The sequence below is a fragment of the Podarcis vaucheri genome, assembly GCF_965113315.1.
Source record: "Podarcis vaucheri genome assembly, chromosome: 11".
Taxonomy (NCBI): domain Eukaryota; kingdom Metazoa; phylum Chordata; class Lepidosauria; order Squamata; family Lacertidae; genus Podarcis; species Podarcis vaucheri.
In genome coordinates, this window is record NC_138749.1 from 38,448,807 (window position 1) to 38,464,414 (window position 15,608).

The 15,608-nt window shown below is 44.7% G+C and overlaps 1 protein-coding gene across 7 annotated transcripts in view; it reads left to right on the plus strand.

Annotated features, from left to right (window-relative positions):
* CAST (calpastatin) overlaps positions 1 to 15,608 on the plus strand; it is a 59,427-nt gene that overhangs the window by 40,138 nt on the left and 3,681 nt on the right. For 6 of the 7 annotated variants that reach the window (XM_082191428.1, XM_082191431.1, XM_082191434.1 and 3 more), the window contains 14 exons: positions 1,262 to 1,309; positions 2,531 to 2,635; positions 3,073 to 3,174; positions 4,420 to 4,521; positions 7,947 to 8,048; positions 8,461 to 8,544; positions 9,226 to 9,273; positions 9,506 to 9,601; positions 10,084 to 10,194; positions 10,976 to 11,077; positions 11,950 to 12,042; positions 12,807 to 12,851; positions 13,445 to 13,534; positions 15,164 to 15,235. In XM_082191428.1, coding sequence (XP_082047554.1) covers positions 1,262 to 1,309; positions 2,531 to 2,635; positions 3,073 to 3,174; positions 4,420 to 4,521; positions 7,947 to 8,048; positions 8,461 to 8,544; positions 9,226 to 9,273; positions 9,506 to 9,601; positions 10,084 to 10,194; positions 10,976 to 11,077; positions 11,950 to 12,042; positions 12,807 to 12,851; positions 13,445 to 13,534; positions 15,164 to 15,235 — 1,200 coding nt within the window. The remainder of the gene's footprint in view (positions 1 to 1,261; positions 1,310 to 2,530; positions 2,636 to 3,072; positions 3,175 to 4,419; positions 4,522 to 7,946; positions 8,049 to 8,460; positions 8,545 to 9,225; positions 9,274 to 9,505; positions 9,602 to 10,083; positions 10,195 to 10,975; positions 11,078 to 11,949; positions 12,043 to 12,806; positions 12,852 to 13,444; positions 13,535 to 15,163; positions 15,236 to 15,608) is intronic. The other variant, XM_082191429.1, reaches the window with a different exon arrangement.

Genomic DNA, 15,608 nt, shown 5'->3' on the forward strand with positions numbered 1-15,608 from the left:
GATCAGCGTATTGCAAGCGAATGCTTTTGAAGGCAGTTTAGAAACTGCAACTAATGCAGAATCCCATGTGCAGATGGTTGACTGGGACCAGATAGTCTGAATGCATAAAACTGATTCTATCCCAGTTAATTCAGCTTATCAGTTTCTGCTATCAATTCACAGTGCTGATTTCTACAGCCTTCTACAGCTTAGGACCCAAATACCTTAGGGCAGAGGTTTTCAACCTTTTTAAGTCCACGGCTCCCTTGACAAACTACATTCTTTCTGCAGCACCCTTGTGGGGCTCAGGAGCCCAGTTACGTCACCCCTTGCCTGCAGAGCTGGCAGCCTCTCACCCTTTTTCAAACACCCTCCCTTGTGGAGTGTTCCCTCAGCCGCCGCCTCCTCTCCCCTCTCCTTGGGAGCCCTCTGGGCAGCCATTGCTGCTACCCCTGGTCTCTGAGCTGCCCCTCTGCCCCAAAGAGAGGTGCCTCCTCACACTGCCCCACAAGGGCCTGGGACTTATCAGTCTATTTCCAACAGCAAGGGCTGGTGGACAGGTGGACAGGGCCTCCTTACCCACTTGGTTGTTTACTCCGAGGTTGCCTCAGCTCCTGGCAACCAGCACCCCCTGACCAGCCCCAGAGGCGCCATTTTGCCTGGGTAGCTTGTAGCCACGGCTGCTGCAACAAACAGCTGTGCGAGCCTTTGGGAGGCAGAGATGCGAGAGGGCATCAGAGGAGGGAGGGAAGGAAAGAAGGACAGAGGCCACGGTTGCCAGTGGGCCTCCATGACCATCATCCAAGGATGCCATGGCACACTGGTTGAAAACCACTGCCTTAGAGAGTGCTTTCCCCCATTTGAACCTACCTGGACCCTGCAATTGTGTGTGAGGATACAAGCATCTGATCATTTTCACATCAGAAGAGTGATGATTTCTTAGCTACTCCTTACAGTTATTTTCAAAAGGTAGCCAAGGAAATGTGAAACCAGAAATAATCACTAGTGTATGTAGTTTCTTCTCTTCCTTCAGCCTGTATTATTATTTTGGCTCAGCATTCTTAGCTAGTCTTAGAAGTGGAATTCCAAAATGAAATATGTTCAGTGGAGAAACACTGGGGATATTTCCCCCCCATTGTGGGGACTATTTGGATCCCTCTGGAGTAAATCTATATATTGAGAATTTAAATAAAACAACAACAACAACAACGATGTAGAGTATCTTAAATTTGGTGCAGTGTAAATGGCAAAGTTAACCATAATTCTGCCTGTTTATTTTTAGGATAAAGATGGGAAGCCCTTGTTGCCAAAGCCTGAAGAAAAACCAAAGGTTCTTAAGTGTTTCTATTAGTTTTACTTTCCTTCACCTGTATTGTAAATAAATGATGAAGCTGAACTTTTACATATTATTTTTCTGTGATTTCGTAATGCCTGAGATGTTTTAGAAGGAAGCATAGTAAACTTCAAAAGGCAGTTTCTAACACAGATGGTTTACTTAATATTTGGGATCAGTGCAAAATGAATATTTGAATTCAGAGGCACATTTTGTGTTGGTTTAAATTGATTCCTCTTTTGCTATTTTAGCATTGTGGCACAAATGCCTATTGCTCAGTTACTGAAGACAATTCAGCCATTTATCTTTGTCTCAGTGTTTAAACACTTACTTTGCTTTATGGCGGGAGTATCCAATGCAGTGTCCTTAAGATGTTGTTAGACTACAACTCCCATCATCCTTTGCCATTGGCTATGTTGGCTGCAGCTGATCGGAATTTGAGTCCCAACAACATCTGAAGGGTTCCATGTTGGTGACTCCTGTTTTGCGGTATAATTATGCAGGCATACTTCTGTTTTGTGTTTCATAGATATAAAATAGTTCTAATACAGCTGAGTCAATTCAAAGGTTGGGTGCTTTTTCTGCAAACATTATATACATCCACACATGCTGCAGCAGCCTTTATGCTCCTAACTTTATCAGGTGATCTTTTCTGCCATCTTGTGCAGTGTTAGCTAACCTGAATCCCCAGAGAGAGGAGAGCCAAGATTCCCTCTTTCTCCCTACAATTACAGGTGGTCAGTATCACACTGACCTCCTGCTATTTCTGCTGTGTATGCAGATTCAAATCCATTGTAAAAGAAGTGCAAGCATGCCATGGAGGCCCTGTAATCTGAGTTCCAGCTGCCCAACCACCATTTTCTTCATCTCAAGTTTCCTCTATTGTATTCTAACAACAACAACAAATTTATTATTTATATCCCGTCCATCTGGTTGGGTTTCCCAAGCCACTCTGGGTGGCTCCCAATAGAATAGTAAAAACACAATAAAACATCAAACATTAAAAAATTCCCTAAACAGGGCCGTCTCCAGATGTCTTCTAAAAGTCAGATAGTTGTTTATTTCCTTGACATCTGATGGGAGGGCATTCCACAGAGTGGCTGCCACTACCGAGAAGGCCCTCTGATAATTGATAAATGCCACTTCTTATGTCTGTTCTTTATCTTATCAGCAACACAGTTCCGGTCTTCCTCTCATTTTTTGTTTTTGTTTTTACAGCCTCTTAGCGATTCTGACCTAGCTGATGAATTTTCAAAAGATTTTGCCTGTCCCACTCCTCCCGCAGAAATACCCAAACCATCTACACCTGCTGATGTGCCTAAGGTGAGTTTACTTTGCTTAGGAAACCTGCCTTAAAATTCAGAATCTTTCATTGCATTGGATGCAGAGAATTAAAGGTGAAATAAGCTTAATTCAGGTATAGCATTTCCGTTCCTCCTTTCCTCCCTCATATTCCTCCCCGTGTGTCACTTGTGTACTTAGTGTGAGGGCAAGGTGAAAATGTGGGTTGGGGACATACCAGGGGCCAGGGCTGGTGGTGTGCAAAGCCACACAAGGGTTGAGAGTTATATCGGCTGCTTAATATAAGGCCATGGGAGGTGTGCACAGAGATGGCAGGTGGGTGGGCCATCCATGCTGTGGTCTCCTGTGAAGCCCACCTACTCATTGGAAATGGAGGTTTAGGTGCTACAATTTCTGCTGTTCTCAAGCTAATAATAGATACCAGTTTTCAAAATCCATTAGTTGCTGTTTTCTTTCAGAAGCCGGAAGCTGCTGAGCCCCCCAAAACTCCCAAAGAAAATGTGGCCACATCCCCTGCAGTTCCTTCAGTGCAACCTTCAGCTCCATCAGGAGTTTCTACAGTGAGTAGCTTCTTCTGGATCCAAAGCCAAGCCCATATTTTGGGGGCACCAGCCATACCTGTGTATGTCACTCTGTAGCACTGAATGACTCTGTGTTTGCCTTGTGGAAGTTATGTTTTGAGGTGCTACAGAGCACTGTTTGGTCCCCAATGCTTTTTAACAGCTAAACGAACCTGTTGGGATATTTGAAGCATGATATCTACAGTATATTGATGACTCTTGGCTTGATTTCCATGTAACAGGCATGGATGTGCAAGTCCTGAGCTATCATCTGGATGCAGTTTTGGGCTAGCCGGGGGCCACTAAACTGCAACTGAATCCTACCAAGACAGATGCCCTGTGGATGGGTGGCTTTCAGGTCCAGGAAACTGACCACTTGCCTGTTCTGAAGTCACACTCCCTTTGAAGGAGGAAGTTCATAGTCTAGGGCAGGGTTTCCCAAACTTGGGTCATCCCTAGCTAGCAGGACCCAATAGTCAGGGATGATGGGAATTGTAGTCCAAAACCAGCTAGTGACCCAATTTTGGAAAACCCTGATCTAGGGATACTTAGCGAGGAAGCTGGTAAAATGTGGGTTGAACGAAGTAACTGTTAGGTGGATTTGTAGCTGATTGACTGACTGAACCCATAGAGTACTCATTAATGGGGTTCCTCATCATCCTGGAAAAACGTGACTAGTGGGATGGCACAGGGTTCTGTCCTGGGCCTGTTGTTCAACATCTTTATAAACAACTTAGATGAAGGAACTGAGGGGATGTTTATCAAATTTGCGCAGCCCTCTAGCAGCTATGGTGCTCATGTACCAGAAGTAATGTATTTAGCATTAACTCTGGCAGTATATACTTGATTCTGACCAATATGACCAGTATACAGTGGTACCTCAGGTTACAGACACTTCAGGTTACAGACTCCACTAACCCAAAAATAGTACCTCGGGTTAAGAACTTGGCTTCAGGATGAGAACATAAATCGTGTGGCGGCGGCAGGAGGCCCCATTAGCTAAAGTGGTACCTCAGGTTAAGAACAGTTTCAGGTTTGGGAACGGACCTGCAGAACAAATTAAATTCTTAACCCGAGGTACCACTGTATACTTGATTCTGGTGTATATTTTGCTCTAGGAGGCTTAGTTCGGTTAACGCTAAATACATCACTTCTGGTAAATGAGCTACCATAGCCGCTAGAGGGCTGTGCAAATATGTGTCCTGGGCTTTTTAGACTCATCTTGTTCCTGCTATCTTATTTCAGAAGCCCTCAGCAGCTGAATCCAAAAAGATTTCTACAGAAGAAGTAGTGTCTGCTGCTGCTGCTCCTTCTGTGGCGTCTTCAGCTCCCTCAGTAACTTCTCCAGTGAGTAACCAGTTGTGAAGGTCAACAAGTAAAGGTTCAAGTGCCACTTATAGAAAAATTAGAATGGCTGATTTTGCAGGGGTTTCTTAATACATATGCACTGCACATTGCTTCAAACTGTTGGTACAAAATTGTTTGCCATTACTTACTTTTCTTTGGGATATTTAGATTGTAGATTTTCTCTCCCTTTGCTCATTAACTGTTGGATGTGTTTAACTATGAGTGCAGCCTGCTAATGGGAACGTTTAAAGTCCCATTGAACTTAAGAGAACCTTGTGTGAAAGTAGATCTTCATTTTAAGTGGGCCAAGCTAGCAAAGATTCCATGTGGATTTTGCCAGTGCACATAACAGAAAACTAATTTATAATTATGAAAAAGTTCTGCACTAAGGTACTTAGGCTATCCTAAGCAGACAGTTGCTCAATAGCAGTCCGTGCTGTCAGGCAAAGCCACCCTGTTGACATCAGGGTGACTGCAGCTTCCTTGGATGGTGCTGGGACAGGGGGAATATGATGACAAGGGTAGAGATCTGTCAGTCCAATGCAGAGGGAAAACTGGTCTGGCTCTACTGGTGTGCTTGTGCAGTCCCAACCCAGTCCTGTCCATGTAAGCTGGTATCAAGAAGGGGGTTCTGGGGCTCCACCCAACCACATGGGCCACTCCTGCAGTCAGTTAATCATATTAATACTGCTTTGTAGAATGCTGTCCCCAAGGAAGTTCAGCTGGTGCCTTCACTATACACCTTTGGGTGCCAGGTGAAGACATTCCTCTTTAACCAGGCCTTTGGCTGATTGACATCCAATGCACTTTAAAATGTGTTGTGGAAGGGGGGAAATTATTGGTTTGTTCTTGTTTGTATTGTGCACTTTGTGGTTTTTATATTGTAATTTTATGATGTGATCTGCCCTGAGATCTATGGGCATAGGATGGTATACAAATAAATAAATAAATAAATAAGTGAATCACCTCCCATAAAACTAATACTTGGGTAAAGGTAAAGGTAAAGGTACCCCTGCCCGAACGGGCCAGTCTTGACAGACTCTGGGGTTTGTGCGCCCATCTCACATCTATTGGCCGGGGGCCAGCGCTGTCCGAAGACACTTCCGGGTCACGTGGCCAGCGTGACAACGCTGCTCTGGCGAGCCAGAGCCGCACACGGAACGCCGTTTACCTTCCCGCTGGTAAGCGGTACCTATTTATCTACTTGCCCCCGGGGGTGCTTTCGAACTGCTAGGTGGGCAGGCGCTGGGACCGAGCAACGGGAGCGCACCCCGCCGCGGGGATTCGAACCGCCGACCTTTCGATCGGCAAGCCCTAGGCGCTGAGGCTTTAGCCCACAGCGCCACCCGCGTCCCAATACTTGGGTAGTTAAGTTTTAATAAATTACAGTGGTGCCTCGCAAGACGAAATTAATTCGTTCCGCAATTCTCTTCGTCTTGCGGTTTTTTCGTCTTGCGATGCACGGTTTCCCATAGGAATGCATTGAAAACCAATTAATGCGTTCCTAGGGAAACCACCTTCAGACCAGGTCCGGGGACAGTCTGTTCCCGGACCTCTTCTGAAGGCTGGGGGGGGACAAGGGCTTTTCTTCCCACCCCCAGCATTTTAAAAAACCCTGGGACAGCGGAGGACTTCTCCGCTGTGCGGGGCTATCTTAAAATGCTGGCGGGCGGCATTTTAAAATCGCTCCAGACAGCGGAGGACTTCTCCGCTGTCCGGGGCGATTTAAAAGCCCCTGGGAAGGCAGGCGGGGGGGACAAAGACTTTCGCCCCCTGCCCGCCTTCAGAAGGTGTTCCCGCCCCCCGCCCCACTTCGGAACAGCTTTCCGAAGTGGGGCGGCGGGGCCAGGTGTTCCCGACCCCCCTCCCCACTTCGGAAGAGCTTTCCGAAGTGGGGCGGCGGGGCCAGGTGTTCCCGACCCCCCTCCCCACTTCGGAAGAGCTTTCCGAAGTGGGGCGGCGGGGCCAGGTGTCCCCGCCCCCCCGCCCCACTTCGGAACAGCTTTCCGAAGTGGGGCGGCGGGGCCAGGTGTTCCCGACCCCCCTCCCCACTTCGGAAGAGCTTTCCGAAGTGGGGCAGTGGGGCCAGGTGTTCCCGACCCCCCTCCCCACTTCGGAAGAGCTTTCCGAAGTGGGGCGGCGGGGCCAGGTGTCCCCGCCCCCCCTCCCCCCTTCGGAAGAGCTTTCCGAAGTGGGGCGGCGGGGCCAGGTGTCCCCGCCCCCCCTCCCCACTTCGGAAGAGCTTTCCGAAGTGGGGCAGCGGGGCCAGGTGTCCCCGCCCCCCCTCCCCACTTCGGAAGAGCTTTCCGAAGTGGGGCGGCGGGGCCAGGTGTTCCCGACCCCCCTCCCCACTTCGGAAGAGCTTTCCGAAGTGGGGCGGCGGGGCCAGGTGTTCCCGACCCCCCTCCCCACTTCGGAAGAGCTTTATGACGTGGGGCGGCGGGGCCAGGTGTTCCCGACCCCCCTCCCCACTTCGGAAGAGCTTTCCGAAGTGGGGCGGCGGGGCCAGGTGTCCCCGCCCCCCCGCCCCACTTCGGAACAGCTTTCCGAAGTGGGGCGGCGGGGCCAGGTGTTCCTGACCCCCCTCCCCACTTCGGAAGAGCTTTCCGAAGTGAGGCGGTGGGGCCAGGTGTTCCCGACCCCCCTCCCCACTTCGGAAGAGCTTTCCGAAGTGGGGCGGCGGGGCCAGGTGTCCCCGCCCCCCCTCCCCACTTCGGAAGAGCTTTCCGAAGTGGGGCGGCGGGGCCAGGTGTTCCCGCCCCCCGCCGCCCCACTTCGGAACAGCGTTTTAAAATGCTGGGGGTGGGGAGCGAAGCGCTGCCGACCCCCAGCATTTTAAAATCTTCCCAGGACACGGGGAGATTTTAAAATGCTGGGGGTCTGCAGCGCTTCGCTCCCGACCCCCAGCATTTTAAAATCTTCCCAGGACACGGGGAGATTTTAAAATGCTGGGGGTCGGCAGCGCTTCGCTCCCGACCCCCAGCATTTTAAAATCTTCCCAGGACACGGGGAGATTTTAAAATGCTGGGGGTTGGCAGCGAACGCTTCGCTCCCGCCCGCCAGCATTTTAAGATCGCCCGGGGCAGGCGGGGGGGAGGCAGGCGGGGGGGAGCAAAGACTTTTGCCCCCCGCCGGCCTTCAGAAGAGGTCCTCTTCTGAAGGCCGGCTGTGGGCGAAAGTCTTTGCTCCTGACCGCCAGCATTTCCCTATGGGCTTTCGTCTTGCGATGCAAGCCCATAGGGAAATTCGTCTTGCGAAGCGCCTCCAAAACAGAAAACCCTTTCGTCTTGCGGGTTTTCCGTCTTGCGAGGCATTCGTCTTGCGGGGTACCACTGTAGTCGCTCCATCGTTTGCACTCTTAAGAATATTGCTTCAAACATTGTTTTCCAAAGCACTAAGCTGATTTAAAATAATATTATTTCTAGACTTCACAGGTACCTGATGAAGCCCTGGAAGCCTTATCTGGAAGTCTAGGAAAAGTGGAGCCTCACCCAGAAGAAAAGAAGCCTGCTGTCGATAAAGTGAAGGTATGCAAAAGTCCAGGGGGCGTATCAAACATCTATCTATGTGTAACTATTGGGTCCTCTCTTACTCTCTCTTGGGGGAGGGTACCAAATTGTTAAAGAACCATGGATTTCTGGCACTCCTGGGGGTCCGAGCTCATAGGAGGCAGCCATTTCTCACGGCAGGAAACAGGAAGTCCACAGAATGCAAACTGGACTTAATACTATTTTTTTTGAATACCAGTAAGTAGAGTAAGTGGGCAGTTCCAATAAGCTGTGTTTTAGTTGATTGAAACTTTAATTATACATAAATAAATAAATTGGCGTATACACTTTCATATGCTTCTATGCTACATGTACTATTATGAAACCAAATGACTGGGGACAGTCTCTCTTTATACATGTTGAGAGCTTTCATTTCCCCCTGTTCATCCAGGAAAAAGCAAAACAAGAGGAACGTGAGAAACTTGGAGAAGATGAAGAAACCATTCCTCCTGATTATAGATTAACTGAAGCAAAGGTGATTGATTTTCACTTGTTGCATGATCTTTTAAGTCAAATTAATTGGATGAGTAGCATCTCTAATAATTGTATGTAATTGTACACCTTAGGTACAAGATGGAAAACATTTTGTGTCAATGAGTGAGAGAGGTTGGGGGCGAGTGTGGTGTTCAGTTTTTCAGGAAATTTTTCATAGAATAATCAGCAAAGTCCCAGCCCTACTCTAGTCTATTCTCTTAGCAATAGAGATTGTCTTGCTTGGATGAAGCAGGAATTAAATATACAGCTCTAGGCCATGGAGGGCACACCCATGATTGGGGGCAGTGCAGTTGATCCATTCTAATACTCATAAGTAGGCAGACAGCTGCATTTTACTGTAACTGAAGCTCCGCCGTCAACTTCAGAGGCAGCACTGAGTAAATCACACACCATATGAGTCCTGCTTGGAGGTTACAAAAGCATGGAGCGGTGTAGCAAGAACCCCTCTATTCATGATGAGTGGGTCCTATCTAGGACAGGCAGTTGGTTAAAAGTGCAGGAACGTGCTTATCAAAAAACATAGAGTCCAAAAACAGTTTCAGGCTTTCTACTGTTCTGATCGGTTAGCATTGCATTTTATACATAAATGATACTGTGGCAAATTCGGTCACCTGTCATAGCTCATTTCTAGCAGTTAACCAGTGTCATATTTTCTCTGCAGGATAAAGATGGGAAGCCACTTTTACCAAAACCTCAAGAAAAACCTCAGGTTGGTGAAAAAACGCTTCTAGCAGGCTGTTTTACATTTTTTTAAATAACGTTTACGAAGCACAAAATTTATTACAACCAGGGACTGGACAAATGGTTGGCATATTCCTTCTACATTTCCAACACAAAACTGAGAAAAAGTAATAAAGTGTTTGGTTTCCAATTAGTTTTCAAGAATAAGACGGAACATTTGTTGTGTTCTAATATATATATATATATATATTTATTTCTAGCCCTTGAGTGAAAGTGAACTTATTGATGCTCTGTCAGAAGGGTTTTCTAGTTCTTCAGCACCAACATCAAAGGCTGCCCCAACAGCTGCACCTCAGGTAAGGTGTGTGTGTGTGTGTGTGTGTGTAAAAAAGACTTTATTTAAATTTTAGGTGTAGTGTGAGACAGTTACATACAAAGAATCATAGAACTGTAGAGTTGTAAGGGATCTCAAGGGTCATCTAGTCCAACCCCCTGCAACGCAGGGATCTAAAGTAAAGCATCCATGACAGATGGCCATCCACCCTCTGTTTAAAAACCTCCAAGGAAGGAGAGTCCACCATCTTCCGAGTCCCTTCCAAACAGATCTTACTGTCAGAAAGTTCTTGCTGATTCTGTGAACAATGTACACACATTCTTGATTTGCTGTTATTTAATACCGATCTGAACAAACTTTATGGGATGCAGGGCACATGGCAGTGAGCTGACTGTAGCCCAAACTGATGTGGACACAGTGTGAAACAGATACCTGGCTCCTGCCACCTGATTATCCTTCACTGTCTTCTGGCACGTGTTTATGAACCCATTGTTTTTATTGTAGAAACCTACAGGTGCTGGCAAACCTGCTGTTGCACCTACCGAAGAAGTGATCTCTTCTGCTTCTGCTTCTGCAGTCCATTCATCGGCTCCTCCGCCACCAGCAGCTACCCCAGTAAGCAGAATAATATTTCCTCCCTGCATTAGTTTCTGTGACCAAAGCCTTTGATTACAGTTTATTTTCCCTTTAAAAACACTTGACCTCCTTATCGTTTAAAGGCTTGTTGATTATAGGAACATAGGAACTGCCTTATTCCAAGTCAGACCATTGGTCCAGCAAGTTCAGTGTGGTCTACAGCAGCCTTAACCAACTTGGTGCCTTTAAGATGTTTTGGACTACAGTCATGGGAGTTGTGGTCCAAAATCGCTGGAAAGCACCAGGCTGATGGAGACTAGCCTTCAGTGACAGACAGTCTTTCCTAGCCCTACCTGGAGATGTCAAGGATTGAATCTGAGACCTTGTGCATGTAAAGATGCAGCCATATCCCTCAATTGTATTTTGGAGTTCAAAATGTCTGTGCATATAACCATCTTTGGAACAATAATTGTCATTTTTATATGGGATGCTATTTTTCAATTTTAAGGTAGAGTGGCTAGCCTCTTAACCGCTTTTAGTAATGTTGAATCATAGTTTGAGGCTAATCAAATTTGTTTTACAGAGAGTTATAAAACAGTTATGGGTTGAGGTACACTGGAAGCCAAAGTTGCTTGCTTGCAGTTGAATGGTTTGGGTTTTTTGCCTGGCTATGCATATTTTGCAACTTTCCGAAGTTTTTTGAGTGCTCTGAAGTTAACTTTCTATCATGCTGACTAAAGCAACTCTGATACCTTTGACGTTTTTTATTTCTGAGATTGCATGTGGCATATTTTGTTTTTGCTCTTCTCAAATCTGTTAGGGTAGGAAAGAACTCGATGACGCTGCAGATCTTCTTGCAGATTCATTGGGGCAAAGAGAACCTGACCCGGATGAAAACAAGCCACTTGTTGATAAAATAAAGGTGAGAAAAGTGTTTGTCCCCCCCCCCTCAGCACAGCTGCCTTGACATGGTTGTGGGTACCATATTCATCTCCCAAATCTGCATAGGAATCTGAAAGAACTGAGCCGGCTGCTGCTGGTGGTGGTGGTTTTGGTTTGTTTGCTTTGGGGGCTAGGGGTTCAGTCTATGGCTTTCAAGGTCACCCTCTCACCATTGCTAGCCCACCATACTACCTCCCTTGTCTTTTGCAACACTTGAGGGCAGAGTGATGTTCTTCTGATTTCTGCATATTGTACAAGGTATATTTAGCTACGAAAGCAGGGGTCTATGCAGGGTATTTTTTGCATTTCAGGAGGTCCCCTTTCATGGAAAGTGTTTCGTGGTTTCAGTTGAACTGAATTTGCTTTCTGTTAGTGTGACAAGTATTTTTTTAATTGCCAAAGGACGTGTGTAAATATAATAAACCTCTATTTTTGCAGCATTCTTTCTGTCTTTGGATTGTTTTTCATAAAGTGCAGCCTGTTCACAAATAAGCAGGGAGGCGAGGGGAATCTTTATTATGTATTCAATTTATATCAGCCCTTCCTTCTGAGATAACCCAGGGCAGCAAACATTGCAATGATAAAATGTTAAAAATAAGTTGTTACTACACAAATTGCTATTTTGTGTTTAGTTGTCATAGGGAAGCTCTAATGGACTATGTTACTTTTTACAATATTTGGTGTGATAATTGTGTTCATTTGGGGTTTTGTTTCATAGTTGGTTTTTTTCAAAATTTATGGCAACTTTTTTTTGTATTTTCTACAATTTGAGGGCAAGTTTAGATACTGTGTTCTTTGGGTTGAGCGTTCCAGAAAAATTAAGAACATGACCTCCTGTTGTTGCTTTTACAGGAAAAGGCTAAATCTGAGCATAGAGACAAACTTGGAGAGAAAGATGAAACAATCCCTCCTGATTATAGGCATCTTCTTGACTCGGATGAGAAGGTAAACTGACAATGAACATGCAGCTTCTTGTCAAATAATAGAACCAAGGAAGGGATCAGAGGGAAGTCAATCTGTTTTGTTTTTGCATTGTCGTTGTTGATGTTGTTTTTTTGACATTTGTGGAAAATCAATAAAATGTTATTTAAAAAAGAAAATAAAAAAGAGAGAAGGTAAGCTGATCCTTTCTGAATCCAAATTCATCTATACCAGGGTGGGGAACCTGTGGTCCTCCTGACAGTATTGAGCCTTAACTCCCACCAGCCCTGGCCATTGGCCATTCTTGTTCGGGGTGATGGGAGATGGAGTCCAGCAACATCTGGAGAGACAACGGTTTGCCACCCCTAATCTATATTGATAGATTTTGCACATATATGTTTATAATATATCATATCTTATCATGTCCTATCATATTTCCATACTGCTCTTCATCCAAAGAACCCAGGGTGGTTTACAATATAAAATATATATTGAGGGCCACATTTTACCATAACAGAAGTGAGGAACCAGTGGATCTTAGGTAGTCAAGTCCCCATGTTGTTTTAAAACGATATTTTATAATGCACCTTATAAAATAAAGTCAGTAAAATAAACAATGATACATTTTATAATGCACATTTTAAAAACTGGCTTTATTTTGAAAACGTTTAGGCTAACTGGTTTAACATAAGATTTTTATCTTATTTTATAGGTAATTTTAAATTTTGTAGGATGCAAATCCTGAAATAAATAAATAAATAAATAAATGCTGCTTTTTGTTGTTGAAGGGGAAGCCAACAGGCAAGGATGCCGAGAAACCCAAAGAACAAAAGGTAAGAAGGCGCTGCTCTTAACTAAATGCTATTACTTGCCTGTGGGTTGCATTTACGTAGCTATTTGGAAGAGGGCTGTTCCGCTATAAAAGCTCCCAGAGTGGCTTACATAAAACGAGTATCAAACAAGATAATCCCCATGAGCAGGATTACCAACTAAAAGGCACAACACAAAAGGAAAGAAGAATGGGAGAGGAGAGGAAAGAAAACTTGAGCACTAATTTTTAAAGTTACAAATTTCTTATAATGGCAACTTGAATGAAAACCAAATGAAATGTTTTTTCAGAAAAGCAGATGAAGTAGCCCTCCCTCTGCTCCACACTGCTGTTCTAACTCAATTCATTCTACTTGTGGCCAATGAGGGACTAACACAGACCTCAAAAAAAAGAAACCTGTACAATAATTCTGAAAAGGTTCCTTATTTTAATGGCACCTGCTGATTTGGTGGCACTTATAGTAGCAGCTTAAAATTCTTTTTGGGGCGTGGAACCAACCATTTAAACATTGGAAATGGGAGGCTATGTTTAAGTAAGGTGTTTATTTTCCATATCACTTAATACTCACATTTTAAAAATATTATTTTTTTATTGCAGAAGCCAGCTGATGACTCGGCAGCTATTGATGCCCTTTCAGGGGACTTTGATAATTGTGGGAAACCTCCTGTTTCTCAGCCTTCAACAAAGGTGAGGAAGCCCATTTTTAAGATGCTCCTTAAATCACCAAGTAAGCATAAGTGAAAGCAAAGATTGCAACAACAACCAACAGGTTTTTATGTATGCTACTAAAACTGCAACTGGTTGTAAATAGGCAACTGACAAATGAGATTCCTGCTTTTTTTATTTGCAGTTCAATTGCTCTGAGCAAAATAGTGCTGGTGCCGCTCTGAAGATGCACAGTATTGATTAGCCTGGTTAATACATTGTTTTAAAAAATATAGTCACCCCTTCTCGTTTCCACTTTCTGCATATGACTTTGCTCAAGAGTGACATCTACCTGTAGATGCTCTTGCATTTTCTTTTCTGTCTTGCAGAATTTTACTTTCCCACTGCCTTGTTGTTTCAGGAGTTTGGGCTTTGGCCTCCTTTAGGGAGGAAGACTTTATTACACTTTAAAACTGGTCTGGAGGCAAAAACTCTTTTGACTCATTCAGCATTGCTGCTTCTATTGGCAGCCTTGCCCTTAGCAGGACTGCCACAATGAGGTTGTTCTGAGGTTGATTCCACTTTGGTTTATAAGGCTTTGAATGTAATGTAAAGAGTTTCTCTAGAAAAGGGAGACTTTATGCTGCTTTTATCCAAAGATTTCAGAAATAATCAGTTTATTCATTTCATGGAGGTTACCCTCCTTGGAACATTAGCCGGAGTTTCTTAAAGGCCATTATAATGAAAGTGTTAAATACCCCTTAATTACATCCAAGCAGATAATTGAGTTTTATTGGCAATCATTAACCACTTGAATGTGAATCCTAGAACTCCTCCTGTTGAAGTTTCCATCTCTCCATTGGACGCCAAAAAATAATGGTTGGCTCCATTTCACATTTCCCTCTACCCTTTTTGGCACATATCTTATGCTTGCTAAAACTGTAAACTCTTGTGACATTTAAAGACCTTTTCTCACAATAAAGCTGTCTCAAGCATGGGCATATTTATGGAGCTGCCTCTCTTACAACTCAAAGGGCCAGTTCTTGTTTTTTTGTAGAAGGCAGCCTGTTTGTCTCCAACACAATGGTGAATATGCATAATTCCTCCAGGTGTCTTTTTCTGTGCCCATCCATTGAAGCGACTGGAGCTTATTCCAGAGTGTAAGATGCGTTTATCCCATGAACAGTATATATGAAATGGTATCATCTACCTACTCTATATGTTGAACTGGCAGAAATTCTCGTTATCGTTTTTGGCAGGAATAAAACCAGCTTTGGTGTGATGGGCAATTTTAATTGGAAAACAGTATGTAGGGTACAAGAGGGGAGGGAGAGAAGTTGCTTTCTCCTCAGACTGTTTTCCCCTTCTGATTACAGCCTCAGTAGCTGTATAAAAGAAAGATAGCATCTCCTTAAAAGAACCAGGGCAAAACTATGGAACACATAGTTTTGCCCTTAGACAGTGGCTAGTTTTAGGGTGGTTACCCCACCTTGCTTACTACTGCCTGGGTGTGCAGCTTTTCCAGATTATTCATGTCATCCCAATTGATCCACTTTGTGTGGCTCTCGCAGAAGTAACACTTTCCTCGAAAAATCTTTTACCAAACTCTTTCAGACTCAGGTGTGTTTTAATCCAAATATTCACGAACTGAGGTTTTTCTCTCTGGTATAGGATGAAAAAACGAAAGATGCTGCCACATCAAAACCAGCTAGAAAAGATGAAAAGAAATCCAAATCCAGAAAGGTAAGAAATAGTTGATTAGAAAGATGAAATTTTGCAGAGTGTAGTTAGACCAGCCACGGCCCATTTTATAAACTTCAGGCATTTCTGAGACACACTGCACAATTCCTCAACACTTGTCTTCCGCAACTACTGCAGACCAGGAGGCTTGTCCTCCTTTTCCACCATCGCTGGAATCGAAACCTTCACAAAGCTGCTGTTGTGCACTCTTGGAAGGATTTGAGAATAGGGGAGGGAATGAAAAGAGGTGGGAACATTGGTAGGAGAATTCTGGGTAGGCATGTTCTGTCTTAAGAGGTATAGTGCACATACCCTCATGGTATATTCCAACCCTCTCACTGTATGTTGTGCGAGTGCCAAGATTTCTATGACTTCC